Source organism: Pipistrellus kuhlii, unplaced genomic scaffold (assembly GCF_014108245.1).
Source record: "Pipistrellus kuhlii isolate mPipKuh1 unplaced genomic scaffold, mPipKuh1.p scaffold_m20_p_22, whole genome shotgun sequence".
NCBI classification, from domain to species: domain Eukaryota; kingdom Metazoa; phylum Chordata; class Mammalia; order Chiroptera; family Vespertilionidae; genus Pipistrellus; species Pipistrellus kuhlii.
The window spans coordinates 4,919,214-4,938,002 of NW_023425521.1; the positions used below are offsets into that span (position 1 = coordinate 4,919,214).

Genomic DNA, 18,789 nt, shown 5'->3' on the forward strand with positions numbered 1-18,789 from the left:
TAATGACAATATTGTGTTTCTTGGAAAATTATAGGTTTCACCAAGGAGAAAAATAGCTGATTCTAACATCTTTAAAAAGGAAGGACTAGAACACTGAGAAACACCAGTAATGTTCCCAGATCATCCTGTAGCAAGTGATGTGGCCAAAAACAGTGTCCTTCTCTCAGGGAGAAGTCCAGGCAAGATTTCACACCTGCCTGCCAGGCCTGAGCCAGCAGCTTTCTTAGGCCCCTGACTGCGTGCTTATGTCCCCAGTCCGAGTGCTCACCGCCAGGCATTTTGTAACATCCCCACAAGGAGCACCTTGTGTCCTTTCACAGAACTGGAGGGCGAACCAATAGAGGTGATTTTCCAAGGAAAACTGCTCTGGGAGATGAGCACAAATTATCAGTCCCTGGAGCTCTGAACCCATGGGGTCAGCCCACCCTCACCTGCTTAACCAACCAAGTAACTTCCCAGCTGCCAGGAAAAGCTGCTGGCCCTAGGTCTGTTTCTGCCTTCACCCCGGGGAGCTCTGTGAGCCAAAGTTTTTTTCTTCTTCAAATTAAAAGTAAGAAAGTTTCTTTGGAAAGTTAGAGAGGTGGTAGAAGTGAGCCAGCTGGGCTGCAGAGGCTCAGGAAACAAGTTACAGAAGCAAAAAGGGGGGAGGGGCTTGGAGCTCAGGAGAGAGAGAGGCAAAGGAACCGGCCTGGTGGAGCGGGGAGGGGAGAAGAGAAGTAGAGGGAACAGGCCCCATCCGTTTGTTTTTATTCCGCTGTATGCAAGGCAGAACTTGCACCAGATTTTTCCCTCCTTCAAAGGAAATTTCAGTGTTTGGGGTTTTTTCCTGAATGTGGGGTGGCAGTGATGGGAAGTACCTGATCAAAGTAATGACATTCTGAAGATACGAAAATATCACCATAGTATTTTCCTGTGAAAGAGAAATGTATTTGTAGAGGTGAAACTTCAAATTTCTTCTCTCATAACTAGACATCCTCTTCAATGACTGTCAGCCTGGGTGGAAAAAAATTCTAATCTTTTATGCTTTTTACAGCGACATTTGGCTCAAGCTGGCTGCCTGGGGAGAACTTCTTCCCCCCACTATATTTTTACTGATTTCAGAGAGGAAGGGAGAGGGAGAGAGAGATAGAAACATCATTGATGAGAGAGAATCATTGATTGGCTGCCTCCTACACACCCCACACTGGGGACTGAGCCTACAACCTAGGCATGTGCCCTAACCGAGAATCGAACTGTGACCTCCTGGTTCATAGGTTGGTGTTCACAGGTGCTGGAGACCAGAAGAAAGTCAGGAGAAAAGGAGCCTGTACATATAAAATAAACATAGACCTCTCTGCCAATCAGAGTTATGGTTGGTTAGTCCTGAGGTACCAAGTTTGGATAAACATCAAATATCAACTAATAGCTGGATTTCTAGCCCTTAAACAAGCTCCTTCCACTCTCCCTAAAAAATGGCCTCAGGCGAGGATTATCAACAAAAACAAGAAGAGTCTTCTACAATCCAGCAGTGTTCTGGACATTGGATGATTGTCTCTGGAAGTAGCAGCAGAAATCGTCTGGTGGTAAAGAAAAAAGATGCCCATTCGTGGTTGAGTGTCGACCTATAAACCAGAAGGTCATGGTTCAATTCCCAGTCAGGGCACATGCCCTTCCACTCGATCCCCATAGCACATGTGGGAGGCAGCCTATAAATGATTCTTTCTGATCATTGAGTTTCTGTCTCCCCTCTCCATTCCTCTCTGAAATCAATAAAAATATATTTAAGGGTTGGGGGGAAGGAAAGGAAAAGTGAAAGTTCTTAGAGAGTCTCTTTATGTTGTTTTTTATAAAACCCATACTCTTGTAACTAGTGTTTCTCTGTTCCTCTGTTCCTCTCTTCTCCCAGATCTTCAAGGGCCTAGAAATCTGTTGCTATGGCCCCTTTACCAACATGTCCACAGGTAAGAGAGTGGGATGACTGCAGGGCCCAGCACCCGCCTTTCCCGTACATAGTTATAGGAGGGGTCATCTAATAGAGGTTAGTCTATTTATCTATCACCTGTCAGACAAAACTGCACTTAAATGGTCCCCTGTGACAAACAAAAACAAAACCTAGCCCTGAGCCTCTTCTCCAGAGCTTGAAGGCAGTGAAGAATTAACATCTGTGCTCAGATGGGGTGGAGCTGCTCTTAGTGCCTTTTGGTCTAAGAAAGAGGGAGAAATAGGGTTCTTATCTCCCTAAACATCTTCATTGATGGAGAAGAAAGCACAGCAGCTGCATGAGCCCTCTCCCATACCAGCTCAGAGCAGGGGAAGACTTGATGAACATTTTCCTAATTATTTGACACCAATGCGATGTGATGTTTAGTGCTGTGGGGCTCAACTCTGGAGTTGCTTGGTACTGAAGCCCTGGTGTATGTATAATTTGGTTTGTTCTCTTTTTCTTTTTTAAATCCTCACCTGAGGATATTTTTCCCATTGTTTTTCAGAGAATGGAAGGGAGGGAATAGGAGGAAGAGAGAGAAAGAAACATCATTGTGAGAGAAACACATGGATTAGTTGCCTTCCCCACCCACCCACCACCCACCCCCTGACCAGGGGCAGGGAGGGAACCCATGACCCTTGATATGTATCGAATAGTATAGTGCTCTAACCATTGAGAAACATTGGCCAGGGCTGGTTCATATTCTTAATAAAGAGGTGAACACAGATGTAAACCTACCTTTACATCTGTCCTCACCTCTGTCCCAGGATCAAGTCCTTTTGTTTCTCAGAAGATGGCCTTAGCATGTGGTCAGGGAGAGCTGAGTGGCAGCTAGAGAGCCTGGCAAAGTAATTTTGCTTATGTCTTCTTTATTGGTTATTGATTGGATTTTTATGAAACTTCAATATGCCACGCATGGATTTCTCAGTGTCGTTGTACTTTGGTATAATGAAAACCAGGGCCTCTAGCAGGTATGATTTTACAATAGAAGTGAGTCAGTTGACCTCACTATGCTCAGACAAAGAAGAGCGCCTTAACCATCCCCAGAAATGGGTTGATAGAAAAGAGCATCCACAGGGGCCCAGGGGCCACCCATTGGTCAATTCTACTGATTTTTCAGGTACAGGTACAACCTCTTCTGATTTTTATTCTCTTGAGTGTGTTGATACCAGCTCAACAAATAGCCTTTCCCAGCTGATGTGCTGAGTCTCTGACCCGGGTGATAGGTGCTTTTGTTTTGTTTTGTTTTAATTATCTTCCTATATCTGACATTTACAGTAATTACCACCGAGTATGGTGCTCTCTGTGGCCCTGATTATCAATTACCAACACAGAATTAGTCAAGGAGGGAGGGAAGACAGGTGGCTGTTTTTTCACAGTATCCTACCTGCAACTTAGCAAATTAATGAAAATTAGATTTGCTTTCTTGTGTTTTATTTGAGAGACTGTTAAACCTTATCTACCAAGTGGCCTTATTGGGACTGATAACCAGAGTAAGTAGCAAATCAGTGGCAAATTAACTTAGAATCCATGTCCCTCTAGTTTCAGGCCTTTCCGTCCCTTTGGAATAGAGAGACAGGGACTCCCACTGAGAACCTTGCTCTGAGCCTTCATTCAGAGGAATATGGAGCCCAGGTTAAACACGTAGATTACTGTGGTGGATAGGGAGCCCAGGTTAAAAACACGTAGATCACTGTGGTGGTTTTCTGTCTGAATGCCTATGTAGATCAACTAGAGTGGATGGTGCAGCTTTGTGGGGCCTCTGTGGTGAAGGAGCCTTCATTATTCACCCTCGGAGAGGTAAGCATTTGGTGCCCTGAGGGGGAGGGGAGACGGGACACAATATTCTATCTGGTGATGGAGCAAGGCAGCACCCATCAATCCCTATGGACTACCCCTCCACACCCTAGTGTAGCCTGAGAGGTCTCTCTTAACCCAGGTCTTCTCTGACCACGTGTGTGTGTCAGAAGACTCCATCTGTAAGGGATTGAGGACCTGAGGGCTCTAAGTATTTACTGTCCTGAGGGAAGGCTCTTTTCCACTAATCCTTCCTTTTTGCCGTGTGCCCTTCCTCCTCCTTTGGGTGGTTGCTTCATCTCACCATCGAGAAATGGTGCAGTGACTGTCCCCAAAGTCCTGTTCTGATACCCTCAATGTTCCTTTCCTGGGGACGCAGGGCACTCACCCAATTGTGGTCATGCAGCCGGACGCCTGGACAGATGACAGTGACTTCCGTGGTGAGTCTTACTGGAAGCCTTCACCCAGAGGAGTGTGGAGTAGAGGGCCCAGGTTAAGTGTGCAGGTTACTATGGTGATTTTAGGTCTGATTGTCCTGTTTAGATCAACTGGAGTGAATGGTGCCCCTGTTTGGGGCTTCAGAAGGCCACAAGCATGTGCCTGTGAGATGAGTCTGGTTAACCACGGGTTACCCAGTGCTTAATTAACACAGCGCTCAGTGCATTTGAGGGGCTCATGTTTGTTGAAGGAATGGCTAAAATATTCTTCTAAAACCTTCTTTGTTGTTTATTTTACATTACAAAAGTAATGCATGAACTATTTCCATTGAGGGGTTAAATGTGAATGTCCATCACATGAAATAAAAATGAACACAAACAACAAAAGAATCCCAGTAATCCCGCCCCTTGGAGATGATCACCATAAAATTCTTTCAGGCATGTGTATATGTGTATATACATATATTTTACACTAATGTGGTCATGCTCATATTGTGTTGCTTTTCACTTAAGATACTGCAAATGTTTTCCCACCATTAAATTGCAATGCTATTTAACAGATTGGGGCTCATGTTAATAAAGTTGTTAAAGCTGTGGGTTTTCACCAGCTGTCACTCCTCAGACTGCCGAATAAGGTCTTATGTCCTAAAGCAGTGGTCGGCAAACTGCGGCTCATGAGCCACATGAGGCTCTTTGGCCCCTTGAGTGTCGCTCTTCCACAAAATACCACCACATGCCAGCGTGTACATACAGTGCGATTGAAACTTCGTGGCCCATGCGCAGAAGTCAATTTTGGCTCTAACAAAAAATTTCAATCGTCGTACTGTTGATATTTGGCTCTGTTGACTAATGAGTTTGCCGACCACTGTCCTAAAACATTACTTGCAATCAACACTTTTGCTTCTTCCTGAGTAACCCTAAGAGCTCATACAACTACCCTGTTTCCCCGAAAATAAGACAGTGTCTTATATTAATTTTTTCTCCCAAACTTGCGCTAGGTCTTATTTTCGGAGGATGTCTTATTTTCGGGGAAACACAGTAGGTGCCCAGCATAGATTAACTACAGTCTGCTCTGGGGAAATGTGAATTGACACTAATCTCTACTTGTGGTCTCTGTCCTCAGTGATTGGGCAGACGTGTGAGGTACCTATGGTAACCCGAGAGTGGGTATTGGACAGCGTATGCCTCTACCAGTGCCAGGAGCTGGATGCCTACCTGATACCCCAGGGCGCTGGCGCTGCTGCCGATTCCTGCCAACCATGTGTGGAGCCTGTCTCCACAGGACCCCACGAACAAGCTTAAGAAATGGCCTTTTCCCAGGCCCTGGGAGCTCCTTTTTAGTCCTTCCACTGTCCCGGTTACTAAATGTTTTATGTACATCGACCTGAAAAGAACTTCTGGCTGTGTAAGGGTCCCTTAAAGATTTTCTGTTCCAAGTCTCCCTTTGAAATCTGCCATGAGCACAAAATTGTGGTAATTTTTCACCTGAAAGGAATTTTAAACGCCACCAGTTGAGCAAGTTGCTGATTCATTATTTATCAGCCCTATTCCTTGTGCCGGGGCTGTCGGCTTAGAGCTGGTGGCACAGAGTAGCCGGGCTCAGGAGAATAGATGGTTTCCCTGAATTTGTTTCTCTGAAACCCTGTGTTCATAAAGGCCAAGGGTCAAACTCTTAAATGGGAGGGAGTTAAGGGATCTGTGATGCAACTTAAAATCAGAACAGTCCTTAGGTAGCTCTTAAATGTTGGAGTGGGGTATTGGGAAGGGAATCCAGAGGCAGGTGATAGACATAAATATGAAACTTGATGATTAATTAGAAAGAGGCGTCATGCTGACCCTGGTCTCCAAAAGTCTGGGTAAGAAACTGTGTTCAAAGAGAGTCTTCTAATTCCCTGTTGGTAATAAATAAAATGTTTATTGTTGTAGCTCTGATATGTAACCCATTCCTCTTGAAATATAAGATCTCTGATATGAATATTTCATGTCTGTAAAATGACGGATCCCACCAGAAAAGGAGCTGTTGCTTTCCTTGAGGTAATTTTTTTTCCTTTTGCTCCCTATTGTTGAACTGTACAGCTTCATAAATAATTTCGTTTGCTGGAGGAAGAGAAAGTGTTTTTCATAAACTCATTATCTGGGTCTGTTTCTAGCTGTTGGAAGGACTATGTCTTCCTTAGCCCCACAGTGCATGGGGGCAGTGCAGACTTGATTATACAAAATACATTTGTCAATGTTGTACTATTCACCTTCAAATAAAGTTGGTAGCAAACACTTCCACACGTATGGCTGTCCTCTATGCTCATGCCTGCAGACTTCTCAGAGCCTTTTCACTGTTCTATAGTAACACCCATTTACTCTTTCAGTCCTGTGGGTCAGAAGTCCAAATTGGCTCCACTGGTTTCTGTGTTTTGGTTTTCACAAGGCCAACATCAAGGTGTTCGAATCTCTGTGTTCCTTTCTAGAGGCTCTGGGGGATGAATCCACTTCCAAGCTCATTTCATGTTGTTGGCCAGATTGCTCTTTGCAGCTGTAGGATCTATTTCCTTGCTAGCTGGTGGCCAGTGGTCATCCCTAGCTTCCAGAGGCTGCCCACACTCCTAGGCTTAGGACCCTACTTCACCCTCAAAACCAGCCACGGCTGGTCAGGTCTCTCACAGTTGGACTCTCTCTGACTTATCTCTGTTAACTCCTGCCAGAGTTTGTTTTTTAAGGGCTCAAGTGATTAGGTTGTGCCTACCAGGAAGTCCAGACTGATCTCCCTATTTTATGGTCCAAAACCTTAATTACAGCTGCAGAGCCCCTTAAGAGTAGTTTGATTCAATAGCTGGGGGGCCAGAAATCTAGGAAGGACATCTTCAGAATTCTGACGTCCACTGCTATTTAACCTGCTTAATCCATAGATAATAGTCTATATCACCATTTCTTGATCTTTACACTGTCGTAGATTGGAATCCTCTTGGAGACACAGAATGAAAATCCTCACACAACTCCGTACTGCCATATTTGTAAGGAGGGTGAGTGGGTAAGGGGAGAGCAGAGAAAATGTAACAGCCATTGTTACATTTTTATTGCATTCACTCTTCACCACAGCCCCATGAAGTGGCTATTTGTCACCTCATCTGAAGAACAGGAACGGAAAGATTTTGCTCCAAGTTTGCACGGCTAGTCAATGACAACTTGGAGGCCTGAACCCATGCCCTTTCTATCCCCGCATTCAGCTTTCCATATGTATCAGTCACTGGCCCAGGGCAGAAGGCATTGCTTCAAGATTCGAGGAAATCTGGGGAGGACAGTGGTTTGTGAGGGGAACTAGCACTCTGGATTCTTTTATGGGTCGTGGTGGGAGGCAGTAGAAGCTTCCTGTCTCCAAGAGGCAGCTTTGTCTGGGAATGCAGCCCTAGGCAATGGGACTTACCAGGTTAGATCATGGCTACTCCTGTTTCCGCTCCCATCCAGCCTCCCAGTTTATGATTGCTCATCTTTCAGTTGCCAAAGCCTTTTGGGTCAGCCTCGCCTACAGCACACCTCTCGGGCCCATGCCAGCTCCCTGTCTTCCAGCCAGGGAGTCCTGGGTTCTCGGTGTTAGCAGGAAGCAAGTGCTACACACCCAGTCGTTAGTCAAAAGTGTTTCATTTACAGGGACAAGTCATGGCTTACTGTACTCTGGGAGTGAGCCAGGCCTCAGCCTGCTGCCCATCACTGATGGAGTAATAGGAAAAGCGGCTTCTATCTAGGACAGCCTGCCTTCCCAGGAATCCTGGGTGGAAGCAGAGATGGCTCGGACACATGAAGATGTTGTCTATCACTGTCTCTCAGTCTCCCAACAACTGTCCACCCCATCTGTTTTTTGAGACCTTTTTCTAAAAGTCAACTTCTCACCCTGCCTCGTGATGGTTGGCTGGGTCTAAGTCTTCTCTGATGAGAAAGTAAGTCTACTTGTTCCTTTCACCTCTGGCTTTAAGACACCCTCCCAGTTTTCCATCCCACAATCTTTAGCCCCTTCTGAGCAAAGCAGCGTTTTGGGAATTGGTTCCTGTACTGCCTTTATCTCATTTCACAAAATGAACTTCTGCAAAGGAGTTGGGAAGGAAGAAGAGGAGGGATTATCATGCAGGCGCAGGGAGGGGCCTAGAGAAGAGCTTGGTAGGTTTATCTCCCTCCTAAAAAAAAAACTGCAAAGTATGGGCTCAAAAACATGCAGGAGAAAAAGAAAGGAATCGGTGTTGGGGTGGTTGGAGCGGAAGGAGCCACGCTGCCCAGAATGTATCCTGTGAAGGCTGCAAGGAGCAGATAAGGGCCCCAGAGGCAGCGGCAGAGAGAAAGCAGGGCGAGGGGACTGCAGATCTACCCGCAGGAACCAAGAGGAAGGGGCTTGCTTGCTAGTCAGACGCCTTGGGGGGTTGCTTATCAAAACCTGTAAAATGGCTGAGCCAGAGACCCCTTTACCGTACTTCAGTGATGTTCAGCTCCCTCAAACAGCCTATAAGTCTGTCCATAACAAGGAGAAAATTAACTAATCTGGGCAAATTAAGGAGAACTGGAGACAGCCAGGTCCTGTGGAGAGCAGGGGTTGGGGAGTGCCAAGGGAGCTGATCTTGTCTCCAGAACTGGGGAGTCCTGATTTCTGGGACCTAGGATGATAAAGCCGATTAATATGCAGTTTAGCAGAGTGATTCTCAAACCATGGCCCCCTGATGGGGAAAGGGGGCAGGTAACAAAATCATCGAGCACCTTGTTAGCTATGCAAATCCTGGCGCCTCACTCTACAAACAGTGGGACCCAGCAATTTGCTTCTGAAGCTAGCTCAAGTTTGAGAACCTCTAGCTTAGTGAAAGGGGCTGCTAATTAGTATAAAGTGTTTGAACGATGAGACAGAGGGCCGGAGACCAGGACACGGGCTTTATCAGAGAAGGAACCGTGCTGGGGTGAAGGCGCCTTTTGAGGGGAGGAAAGGGAAGGGATGGGGCTTAGGTTACTCGGCACTCGGTGATTGGTGGTTTCCTATAAGGCATGTGATTAGGCACTTAGGGACTTAGGACTGGGGGGCGGGCCTTAGGGTATTTGGCAAGTGCTGATTGGTGGTTCAATGTATAGTCAATATAAAATTCCTGGTTAGATGCTCAGGAATATCCGTGCTGCAGGTGGAGCTTCCGTCATTCTCCATCCATCAGTTGGGAGAAGGGAGGATCTATCAGTGTTACCTATGGACTATTCTTTGTCTCCGTAAGAGATGAATCTTAGGGCTGTTGAAAAAAACAACTAAGGTTGCCCTGGCTGGTAGCTAGCTCATTTGGTTAGAATCATCTTCCCGATATGCCAACGTGGCAGGTTCAATCCCAGTCAGGGCACACGTAAAAACCAACCAATAAATCATAAATACTTGGAACAACAAATATCTCTTTCTTCCTCTCTCTCTCCAATCAACTTAAAAAAGAAAGAAAGAAAAACGAAGGTTTTAAAGGCTTAGTTCTTATCTCCAAGGTGGCAGCAGCTGACTTCAGTTGACTCCAAAATGGCCCTTGAAACAAATACAAAGCGAAGGACAAAGGTTAAATTATATTAGCAACCTAGGAGCAGACTGCTTTAGAAGAAACAGCTAGAGGTTTAGGAGGTTTTATTAATATTTAAATTGCAGTGAAGCCGCAGCCGCAGCCTTTGACTCCAGCACAGAAATATGCCAATACAGCTTCCTAAAGAAAAGAATTTCAGACAGTCCTCAAGGTAACAAGAACAAATGAAACAAATGATTTTGTAATCTATTTTCATTGACGGATGAAGAGCAAGGCACAGACAACCTGCCTGTGAGTCTGCTGCCCGTGGGCTCTCTGGGAGAAGCGAAAGGCGGGCCTCGGGGAAAAAAGGTAGGCTGGGCTGGTGACTGGAAAGACCCAAATTGGACAAAACAGGAGGCAGATGGGAGAAGACTGAATTAAAAGAGAAGGAAAATGGAAACTCAACCCTGAGTTCTGAGGACCATCTGATCTTACTGGTTCTTGGGGAAATGATAATAATAATCATTAATCACTGTCATTTGTCTCCCCCCTGCCATGCATTATTCCCAACATACAAAGGAGGAAAATGGTGCCTTCAGAGATAAGCAACTTGCCCAAGGTCACACAGTAAAAGGAGGTAGTAAAGCTTTGATTCAAACAAAGATTCGTGTAAAGCTAAATTGTACTGGGGACCAGTTGTGGGAGATGGTGAAGGCGAATTACGTTCGTAAGGTCAATGATGGGGGGAGGGGGAATCTGAGCCCACTTCTGGGGTAGCTTGTGTGTGTATATGTGTGCATACTAGGGTTGTGGAAGGGAGAAAAAAAAATCATTCATGGCCTTCAAATTGCTTGCTATTCCAGGGGATGGATGGAGAATGACGTAAGCTTCTCTAGCTTTCTTAGAGAAGCCCTGGCCAGTTTAGCTCAGTGGATAGAGCATCGGCCTGCGAACTCAGGGATCCTGGGTTCAATTCTGGTCAGGGGCATGTACCTTGGTTGCGGGAACATACCCAGTAGGGACTGTGCAGGAGGCAGCTGATCAATGTTTCTCTCCATCGATGTTTCTGGCTCTCTATCCCTTTCCCTTTCTCTCTGTTAAAAAATAAAAAATAAATTATATATATATGGCGCTACAGAAAACCTTTGCAGAATTGTGCCTTCTGGTTCAAAAGCCCTTTGTGGGGTGTGTGGTGGGGACATGCTCTGCCTGCTATGGGGGAACCTCTGGGTAAAGCATCTCAAACCGGCCCTGGGAACCGATGAAGGATTTGATCAGGTGAAAAGGAAGCCAGGCGATTTCAGAAGGCCCAGGTAAGAACCCCAGCTGCCAGAATTGGGAGAAGGAACACCTGATCCAGAAAGAGAAGAGAGAGAGAGAAGAGTTTCTAAGGATACATTTCTCTGAGCCACTCACCCAGTCTCCCCAGACTTTCTGTCCCAAGCCCAAACCCCACCTGTCCATGGTTGGCTTGCTGATCCCTGTCAGGCACCCTGACCAACAAATATGGGGACCCACAGATTTTGCTCGCCTCTATCCTATACTGAGCCAGGTCTGTCCTGCCATCTCTGCAGGCCCACATCCTGCCCTCCCTCACCTCTATAGAGTCTTCCCAAGTCTTCTAGGCCAGATCTCCCCCACTGAGAACACTCAGAAGTTTTGTTTTATTTATGACACTTTCTCTCATCAGTAGGTTGTTTATTTGACTAGAAGGTCCTTATGGGCAAGATTAATATCACTTTATCTTTTTTTTGTTGTTCTTAATCCTCACAGGATATTTTTTCCATTGATATTTTTAGAGAGAATGGAAGGGGGGGAGTGGAAGAGAGAGAGAGAGAGAGAGAGAGAGAGAGAGAGAGAGAGAGAGATTGGTTACCTTCTGCGCGCATCCCCACTGGGACAGGGATCAAACCTGCAACCCAGGTATGAGCCCTTGACTGGGAATCAAACTTGAAACCTTCCTGTGCACAGGCTGATGCAATGCAAGCCAGGGCAATATCACTTTATCTTTGCTGTAATCCAGCTGTGTGTCTGGCAGCTTCCTTGTTGGGTACCCAATGAGTATGTGCTAAAGGAGTACAGTTAAAGATGAATGAATGGTCTCACTGAGTGCATGGTTTATCCAACTACTGGCCTTGCCCTCAAAAACTTTGATCCCTGATAAACTATCCACATTCTGCCACGGGGAGTACTAATTCCCTTTAATCTCACCCACTCGTTTTTCTAGGACTCCGACGTACTCCAGACACAATAGGAGGGATCTAAATATCCAAAATCCACTCTTCCTCTTCTCAACCCAGACCTACAGATGTCCACCTCGGTTCTCTTTTGCCTGTCATGAAGCCCACCCGCTTTGTGATTAATCAAAACAACACCGGACTTAAAACATTCCTTTCCCCTATACCTGCGAGCTCTAGGCAGGCCACCTCCAGGTTGGTTATTCAAGACATAAACCGCTGCCCCCAGCACTACAGAAATAATTATGTTCATGACAATCTCTTTGCAAGTTCAAAGCGCTGGCACCACCATTCATCTCTCCTCACCTGTTCCCTGGGAGATGGCTACTGTAAAGATGGGTATCCCCACTTTATGGGTGATGAAACTAAGGGCCAGAGCCTTGCCCAAGGTCACTCAGTGAGTTGGTGGCAGACCTGGAGCTAACCAGCGGAGAAGTCCCTATTCATTAGGCCACAGATGGAAGCACCCTCATTATTTTGTCTGGACCGTGTTTTGTCTGCGAGGGAGGGAGTGTGGATTCGAGTGGAGCAGGATCAGGGATTGAGAAGATAAAAGAAAGTTTATGACCCTGGTAAGTGTTCTCTCTGCAATGCTGCAGCAGGTGGCACTGGTTAATTCCCAAAGAGTTTAAAAACAAAACAAAAAAAAACACACGTTATCACATGTCCTAGATTAGAGAAGGGGGGAAAGGTGAATCTGAAGGTAATAGACCCACAGGTAGGCAGATGTTTGCCATCTCCTCTTGAAGACAACACAAAACCAAATGGTGCTGTATATTAGCATGAGAAACGAAAACTACAGCTTATGTGGGCCTTCCCAGCTGTTTGGACTCTGGAATAAACTGCCAAGTAGGCAGACAATCTTCCCTGGTAAGACCTGGCCCCGGGGCCTGGTGAGGGAAGGGCTCTCCTGGAGGCATGGGGGCTTTGAGGGCTGTTTGGGGCCCTCCACAGCTGCCGAAGTGGGATGGTCCCCAAGCCCACAGAGGCTCTGGAAGTCCTGGAAACCAAGATCTGGTTTCTAACCAAAGGCCAGAGAAATAATTTTCCAATCTCCATAGGAACTCAAGAGGCCATTTTCTAAAGACATGGCCCCAGGGCTGTACTGGGGAAGGCAGTGATGGTCTTTCCCTTCCCTCTCACCAAAGCCCTAGCCTTCTCCTCTGGCTCCATTCTACAAGTTCAGAGCTTGCCCAAGCTGGTTCAGCTCAGAGAATAGAGCATTGGTCTTCAGACTGAAGAGTTCCAGGTTCGATTTCCGACCAAGGGCCCATGCCTGGATTGCAGGCTTGATCGCCCAGTAGGGGGCGTGCAGGAGGCAGCCAATCAATGATTCTCTCATCATTGATGTTTCTATCACTCCCTCCACCTTCCTCTCTAAAATCAATAAAATATGTTTTTAAAAATAAATAAAGTCCCCTTCACCCCACCCTACCAGCTCTGGCCTTTTCTCAGCTGCTATCCAACACCAGCCTCCATTATTCCTTGGCCCTTGGCAGAGGCCTCAGCAGCTTCCCTGTACCATGGCATGGAGGCTAAGGGAGTACCCAGGAGGGCAAGGGGGCGGGTCACCTGGGCCCAGAGACGTAGGTGCTGTTGTTCACGCCACCCTATGAACTGTCACAGAATTGTTCACCTTCCAATGGCTAATCGCACGTTATGAGAATGTCACCTCAATTGGAAACAAGAACTGAGCTGCCCTGAGAGGGGAGAGAGAAGCTGGGCCTCTCAAGGCTGCGAGGGCGGAGACTCCTTGCAGGGAGTGGCAGGGAGTGACAATGGGAAGGCCTCCCCCATCTCCCTCCAGGACCAGATGGGACCTGGGGCTGGGCAGGAAAGCCCAACTGGGGCAGCACTGGGATGTGGGCAGCAGAGAGTTATTCAGTGAAAGCAAGGAGGCTGCAGCCGCCGCTCATTTGCATCATAAGTGATTGGTTTTCCCTGCTCTCCCTCATTAAGACACAATGGACAGTTGTTTGCTGGCGCAGCAGATCCATCTACCAAGGGGAGGAAGAGACAGAGCAAGAGTGATGGGCCAGAGTGGGGAGGTGGCAAGCCTCCTCTGCCCTGTGCTCCCCAAGCCTCTGCCCTGTGCTCCCCAAGCCCCTGGGACACTCACCCAATGAGAAGGAACCCCTAGAGAGTAAACCAACCCCATCCTTGTACAGATGAGGAGACCAAGATGCCAACAGGGGGTGAGACTTGCTAAGGTCCAACAGCGAGGTCATGGCTGACCTGGGGCTTCTAGAGCCTACAGTCTAGATTCTAGACTCATTCCGGGCTTCAGTCCACTTGGCTGCAATGCCCACCCCATTGCCAGCGGGCTCGGGTTCTTTATCTCTGTGGCTTCTTTCCTTCTACTCCAGGCCTTGGTGGCTACCAGTTTTCTCTCCTGTGGCCATCTCATCGCTTCTTTCTCTGTTCCTGCCCCTCTATCGTGTCCTCCGTTTCCAGGAAGCCAGGAAAATTACTGAGCTTCTACTTAACCTCTGCCCTAAGCAGGGTGGGTCTGGCAGGAGAGGCAGCCATTTTGAAACTGTCTTGGTGTGTTTGGGGGAGGTGGGGAGAGGACAAATATGTGTTGTGACACTATCTCATTTCGTCCTTCCCTTCTTGCAAGGTAGGTAGGTATTCTTAGAGACAAGGACAGTGGGAGGCTCAGAGAGGTTGGGTAACTTGCACTAGCGCACCCTGTTGGTAAGTGGTTGCTGTCTGACTCCAAAACCTGTTTTCCACCTCACACCCTGGCACAGGAGGTAAAGCAGGGTAAGAGGCCTGCACATGCCAGGCTCAGGGGAGGCACAACCTCTCTGAAGGAGGCCATTCCTTTGGCCCCTCTCCCCCCATGCAGTGCCGCCTCACCCCCTCCCTTTACCCTCTGGTTCCCACCTTCCTCTGGGCCCCTCTGCACAGTGGTGAAACCTCACAAAGGCAAGTTTATGCCTCGTGGGGGCTGGGGAGATGGCAATCAAGTGGGAGAAGCCCAGACCTTGGGGGTCTCCCTCCTGCTGACACCCTCTCCCAGTTTCCTGTCAGCCCCTCCCCTCTGTGGGCAAGCTTGCCAGCATCTGCTTCTGTCTCATTGTGCTCTGGGGGAAAGGGAGAGCCGGGGTGAGGGGGTGTCTCTGTGCATGAACATAAGGCCTCCGGGTTCATTCTGACACTGAATGAAAAACTCACCAATTATTCGCCCAATCTCATTAACATGCAGACAGACATCTGTTATTTAGGAGTCAACAGCAGAGGCATTTTCTTGGGGGGAGGAGCACTTATGTCCATGTCCCTCTTGTCTCTCTGGCTCCTGGGAGGGAGCTGCTGGGAATCACCCCACCGCCTGGAGCCCGAGCCTCCCCTCTCTGACCCTCACCCCAACCCTCAGGAGAAGGAGTAGGGGGTTGACTGGAGAGATGGAGAGAGACCTGGGAACCCAGCAGGGGGAAGGCGGGAGAGGGGCTGCAGTGTGCAGAAGGAAATCTTCTGTTAGGAGAGAGGCAGTGGGTACCACAGAAGAGCTGAACCCCTTTCCCGGGGAAGACAGTGAGGAGCTGGTGGAGAGAGCTGGGCCAGGATTGCTGGTGTCCACTGGCAACCTCGGACATGACCTCTTCCTCCTACCGCCCTCAGCCCTCAGGACCAATCTGAGTGTTCCTGGGGTGGGGTCACCATGGTAACCAGAGACTGCAGAATAGGTAATGGGAAGAGTTTAGAAAACTGAGGACCAAAAGACCTGAGCCTTCAGGGTCACTAGAGGGTCTCTCTAGTCCTGAGGATGCGGGTGAGAGAAGACACAGCCACCCCCCTTCCTGTGTTTCGGCCTTACTCCGGCCTCTGGATCCCTAGCACGGGAAGCCCCCTTAAGAAGCCATTCTGGATTCCTCAGGCCCAGCTCAGAAGCCCTGGGTGACTACCTTGGATAGAATGAAAGTTGAGCCCTAACTGGTTTGGCTCAGTGGATAGAGCATCATCGGTCAACAGACGGAAGAGTCCCTGTTCTGTTCTGGTCCAGGGCACATACCTCGTTGCAGGCTCCTCCCCAACCTGGGCCCTGGTCAGGGCTTGAGCAGGAGGCAACCAATCGACGTATTTCTCTCACATCAATATTTCTCTCTGTCTCTCCCTCTCTCCTCCACTCTGCAAAAATCAGTGGAAAAATATCTTCTGGTGAGGACTAACAAAAAAATGAGAAAAAAGGTTGACCTAGCTCAGCCATCTTTAAAGGGCCAACCAGCTTTTCTACATCCTTTCTCTGAATCCTCCTCAACGCGAGGGAGATGTGGTGACCAGCGCCCCTTCTCCAGGTGTGAGCACTGAGGCTCAGACAGGTGGCTCCCGAGGGGGGAAGGGGAGGAGCTGGGGCCCAGGCCCTAGAACCTGTGCCTCCCATCTTAAGCTCTTCACAGGACTGTCCCTGCTGGGAAGACTGGAGTCACAAGGAGATGACCCTCTAGCTGACAGGCGTCTTCAAACTACGGCCCGCGGGCCACATGCAGCCCGCAGAGGAGTCTGATCCGGCCCGCCAGGTTTTTTGGGCAGTGAGCGCAGCCGAGGTGTTACAGTAGGAATTAGTAGTTCATATAGTCCGGCCCTCCAGCTCTCTGAGGGACCGTGATCTGACCCCCACTTTAAAAAGTTTGAAGATGCCTGCCAGGTGAAGCATTTTAGGGTTAGGCCCCTGCCCCTGCGCCTACCCTTCCTTTCCCCTCCTCCCTCCTGGGCAGGCTGATGGCTGAGGTTAAGAAACACTGGAAGCATCACAGTGATTAGCAGTTTATTTCATTAAATGATTAAGGAGGCTACATTGCTTCCCAAAGGGGTGTCTAATTTGTGGCGGAAACAGCTGCAGAGATGGAAGCTGAGTCTGACTCCTGCAACTGAGATGGGGGGGGGGGGGGGGAGTCAGGTTCCCTCCCTCCAGCCTGCAGGGGGCTTTGAGGATCAAGAAGAAACCCCCTCCTCTCCCCCCACCTATTGGGCTCCTTAGTCCAGAGATACACTAAGAAGCCCATTTTCCTCCGGGAAATAAAACCCTGCAGAGGAGACCAAGATCTGTTGCCAGTGGTATTGGAAATGTATTAAACTTTGGGGGCTCCTCCAACTGATTTATTTTCCTAATTATGTTTGCTTTAGGCGGATATTGAAATGCCTTTGCACTCCCCAAGCGCCAGCGTGGCAGGAGAGGGAGGCTGGGAGCAGAGAAGGACACAGTCACTGCACTTTGGCAGCCACAGGCTGCAGCCTGCCTGGGACCAAAGTCCAAAGGGAAACCCTGAGTTCCCTGCGGAGGAAGAGTCAGTCCCGAGGGACCAGACTGAGAGGTGGGCCTTCCCAGAACCCCTCATCCAGGTCTCAGGGTCCTTGAGGAGGGTCCCAGTCAGCCTCTAACCGGGTCCAGGTTTGAGAGGGTGGGTGTCCTATGCCTTTAAGCTGTCCCAGAATCCTTGAGGAGATTGGTGGAGATGGACCAGGACAGGGACCTTAGGAGAGGGAGGGAAAGAGGTGTCTGCTGAGCCGGGAGTGGGTGGGGACTTCTTTTCCACTCCAGGCTGGGCCCTGGCACAGGGAAAGGAGAAGCTATTTTAAATGATACATCTCAGAGCCAAACCCCCACCCCCATCACCTCATCCACCCAAAAGCCAAATCTGGTCCCTTCCTTCTGTGCTCCCAGTCCCCAGCGCCTCCTCCCGTCCTCGGAAGGAAGTCCTGGTTCCCTTGTGGGCCCTGCAGTGGCCTTCGTGTACCTTCCCAGCCTTGTCTTCTGCCCTTCCCGCCATGGCAGCCCCAACCGTGCCATGGTGTTCCTCATCTCCATACGCCTGCACATGCTCTGCCCTCTGTCCGGAGTGCTTCTCCTCCCCCTTTCCTGCCTGGAGACTCCTCTCCAACCCTCAGGACCTGGCTCAGGGCACGGGCTCCCAAGACTGTAAGGAGATCCCACGGCCAAGGCCCTGCCACACCTGGGCTGCCCCTCTTCCCCGATGGGCGGGTCCCCCGAGCAAAGAGACTGGTCCCTTCCGTCTCCCAAGCCCGTGTCTGACACACAGTCAGTGCTCAGTACACATCGGCTGAACAGATGCCAGAGGAATGGGCCGCGACTTGGGGGTGGGGATTCCAGATGGGAGGGTAAGGTCTGTGTTCTCTCCCCAGAGTGCGTCTGGAGGAGCTGTCTGGGGCTGGGGGAGGGGAGGGCCAGGGACGGTTCCTGGGGGAGAATGTCACCGAAAAGAGGCCAGTGGGCCCGGAGCCAGGGAGGGAATACAGGACAATGTGAAACTAGACTCCCGAGAAAACAGACCAGCACTGTCTTTTCCTGACAACAAGTGCTCCAGCCAGCCCCTCCACCGACTTTCCTTCAGTAGGGGGCTGGGAGGGGGTGACCCTAAACTCAGCCGATGCTCCCTCCAACATCATCAAAGAGCTCAGGATGGAAAGCGGGTGAGAACCGCTGCCTTCCTCCGAGGAGACTCCGGAATCAAACCTCTGTCCCCTTGCAAAGCTACCCTATGTCCAGGGTCACTTCGTTCGATGCTCTCCCTACCCCACAACCCCTAGGGTAGCAGCACATTCCAGGGTGGGGGGGTGTGGAGATGGGGAGCAAAGGGCCTGGATCTCTGCAGCTCCCCCCCCCCCAGGCAAGCAGGAGCCCCAGCGGGGCTGAGGAACGAATTGCACATCAGTCCACTTTAACCCCCCTGAGGGCCCTAGGGTTGTTTGGCTCATTAACGGAGGTGAATATTCCCAAGATGCCTCACGTCCCCATCTCTGGCTCCTAAAAGACCCTGCTGACCCATGGCCTCCTCTGCCTCCTCCTGAAGTCTAACTTTCCCTCCTGCTCCCGGAGATGGGTAGACTGGCATTTAGAAAGC

General features: G+C 49.2%; 1 protein-coding gene across 2 annotated transcripts in view; it reads left to right on the plus strand.

Annotated features, from left to right (window-relative positions):
- Positions 1-6,471, plus strand: part of BRCA1 (BRCA1 DNA repair associated) — a 51,360-nt gene extending 44,889 nt beyond the window's left edge. For both annotated transcript variants that reach the window (XM_045586213.1, XM_036451197.1), the window contains exons 20-23: positions 1,886-1,940; positions 3,690-3,763; positions 4,140-4,200; positions 5,321-6,471. In XM_045586213.1, the coding sequence (XP_045442169.1) occupies positions 1,886-1,940; positions 3,690-3,763; positions 4,140-4,200; positions 5,321-5,499 (369 nt within the window). In that variant the 3' untranslated portion in view covers positions 5,500-6,471. The remainder of the gene's footprint in view (positions 1-1,885; positions 1,941-3,689; positions 3,764-4,139; positions 4,201-5,320) is intronic.
- The last annotated feature ends 12,318 nt before the right edge of the window (positions 6,472-18,789 follow it).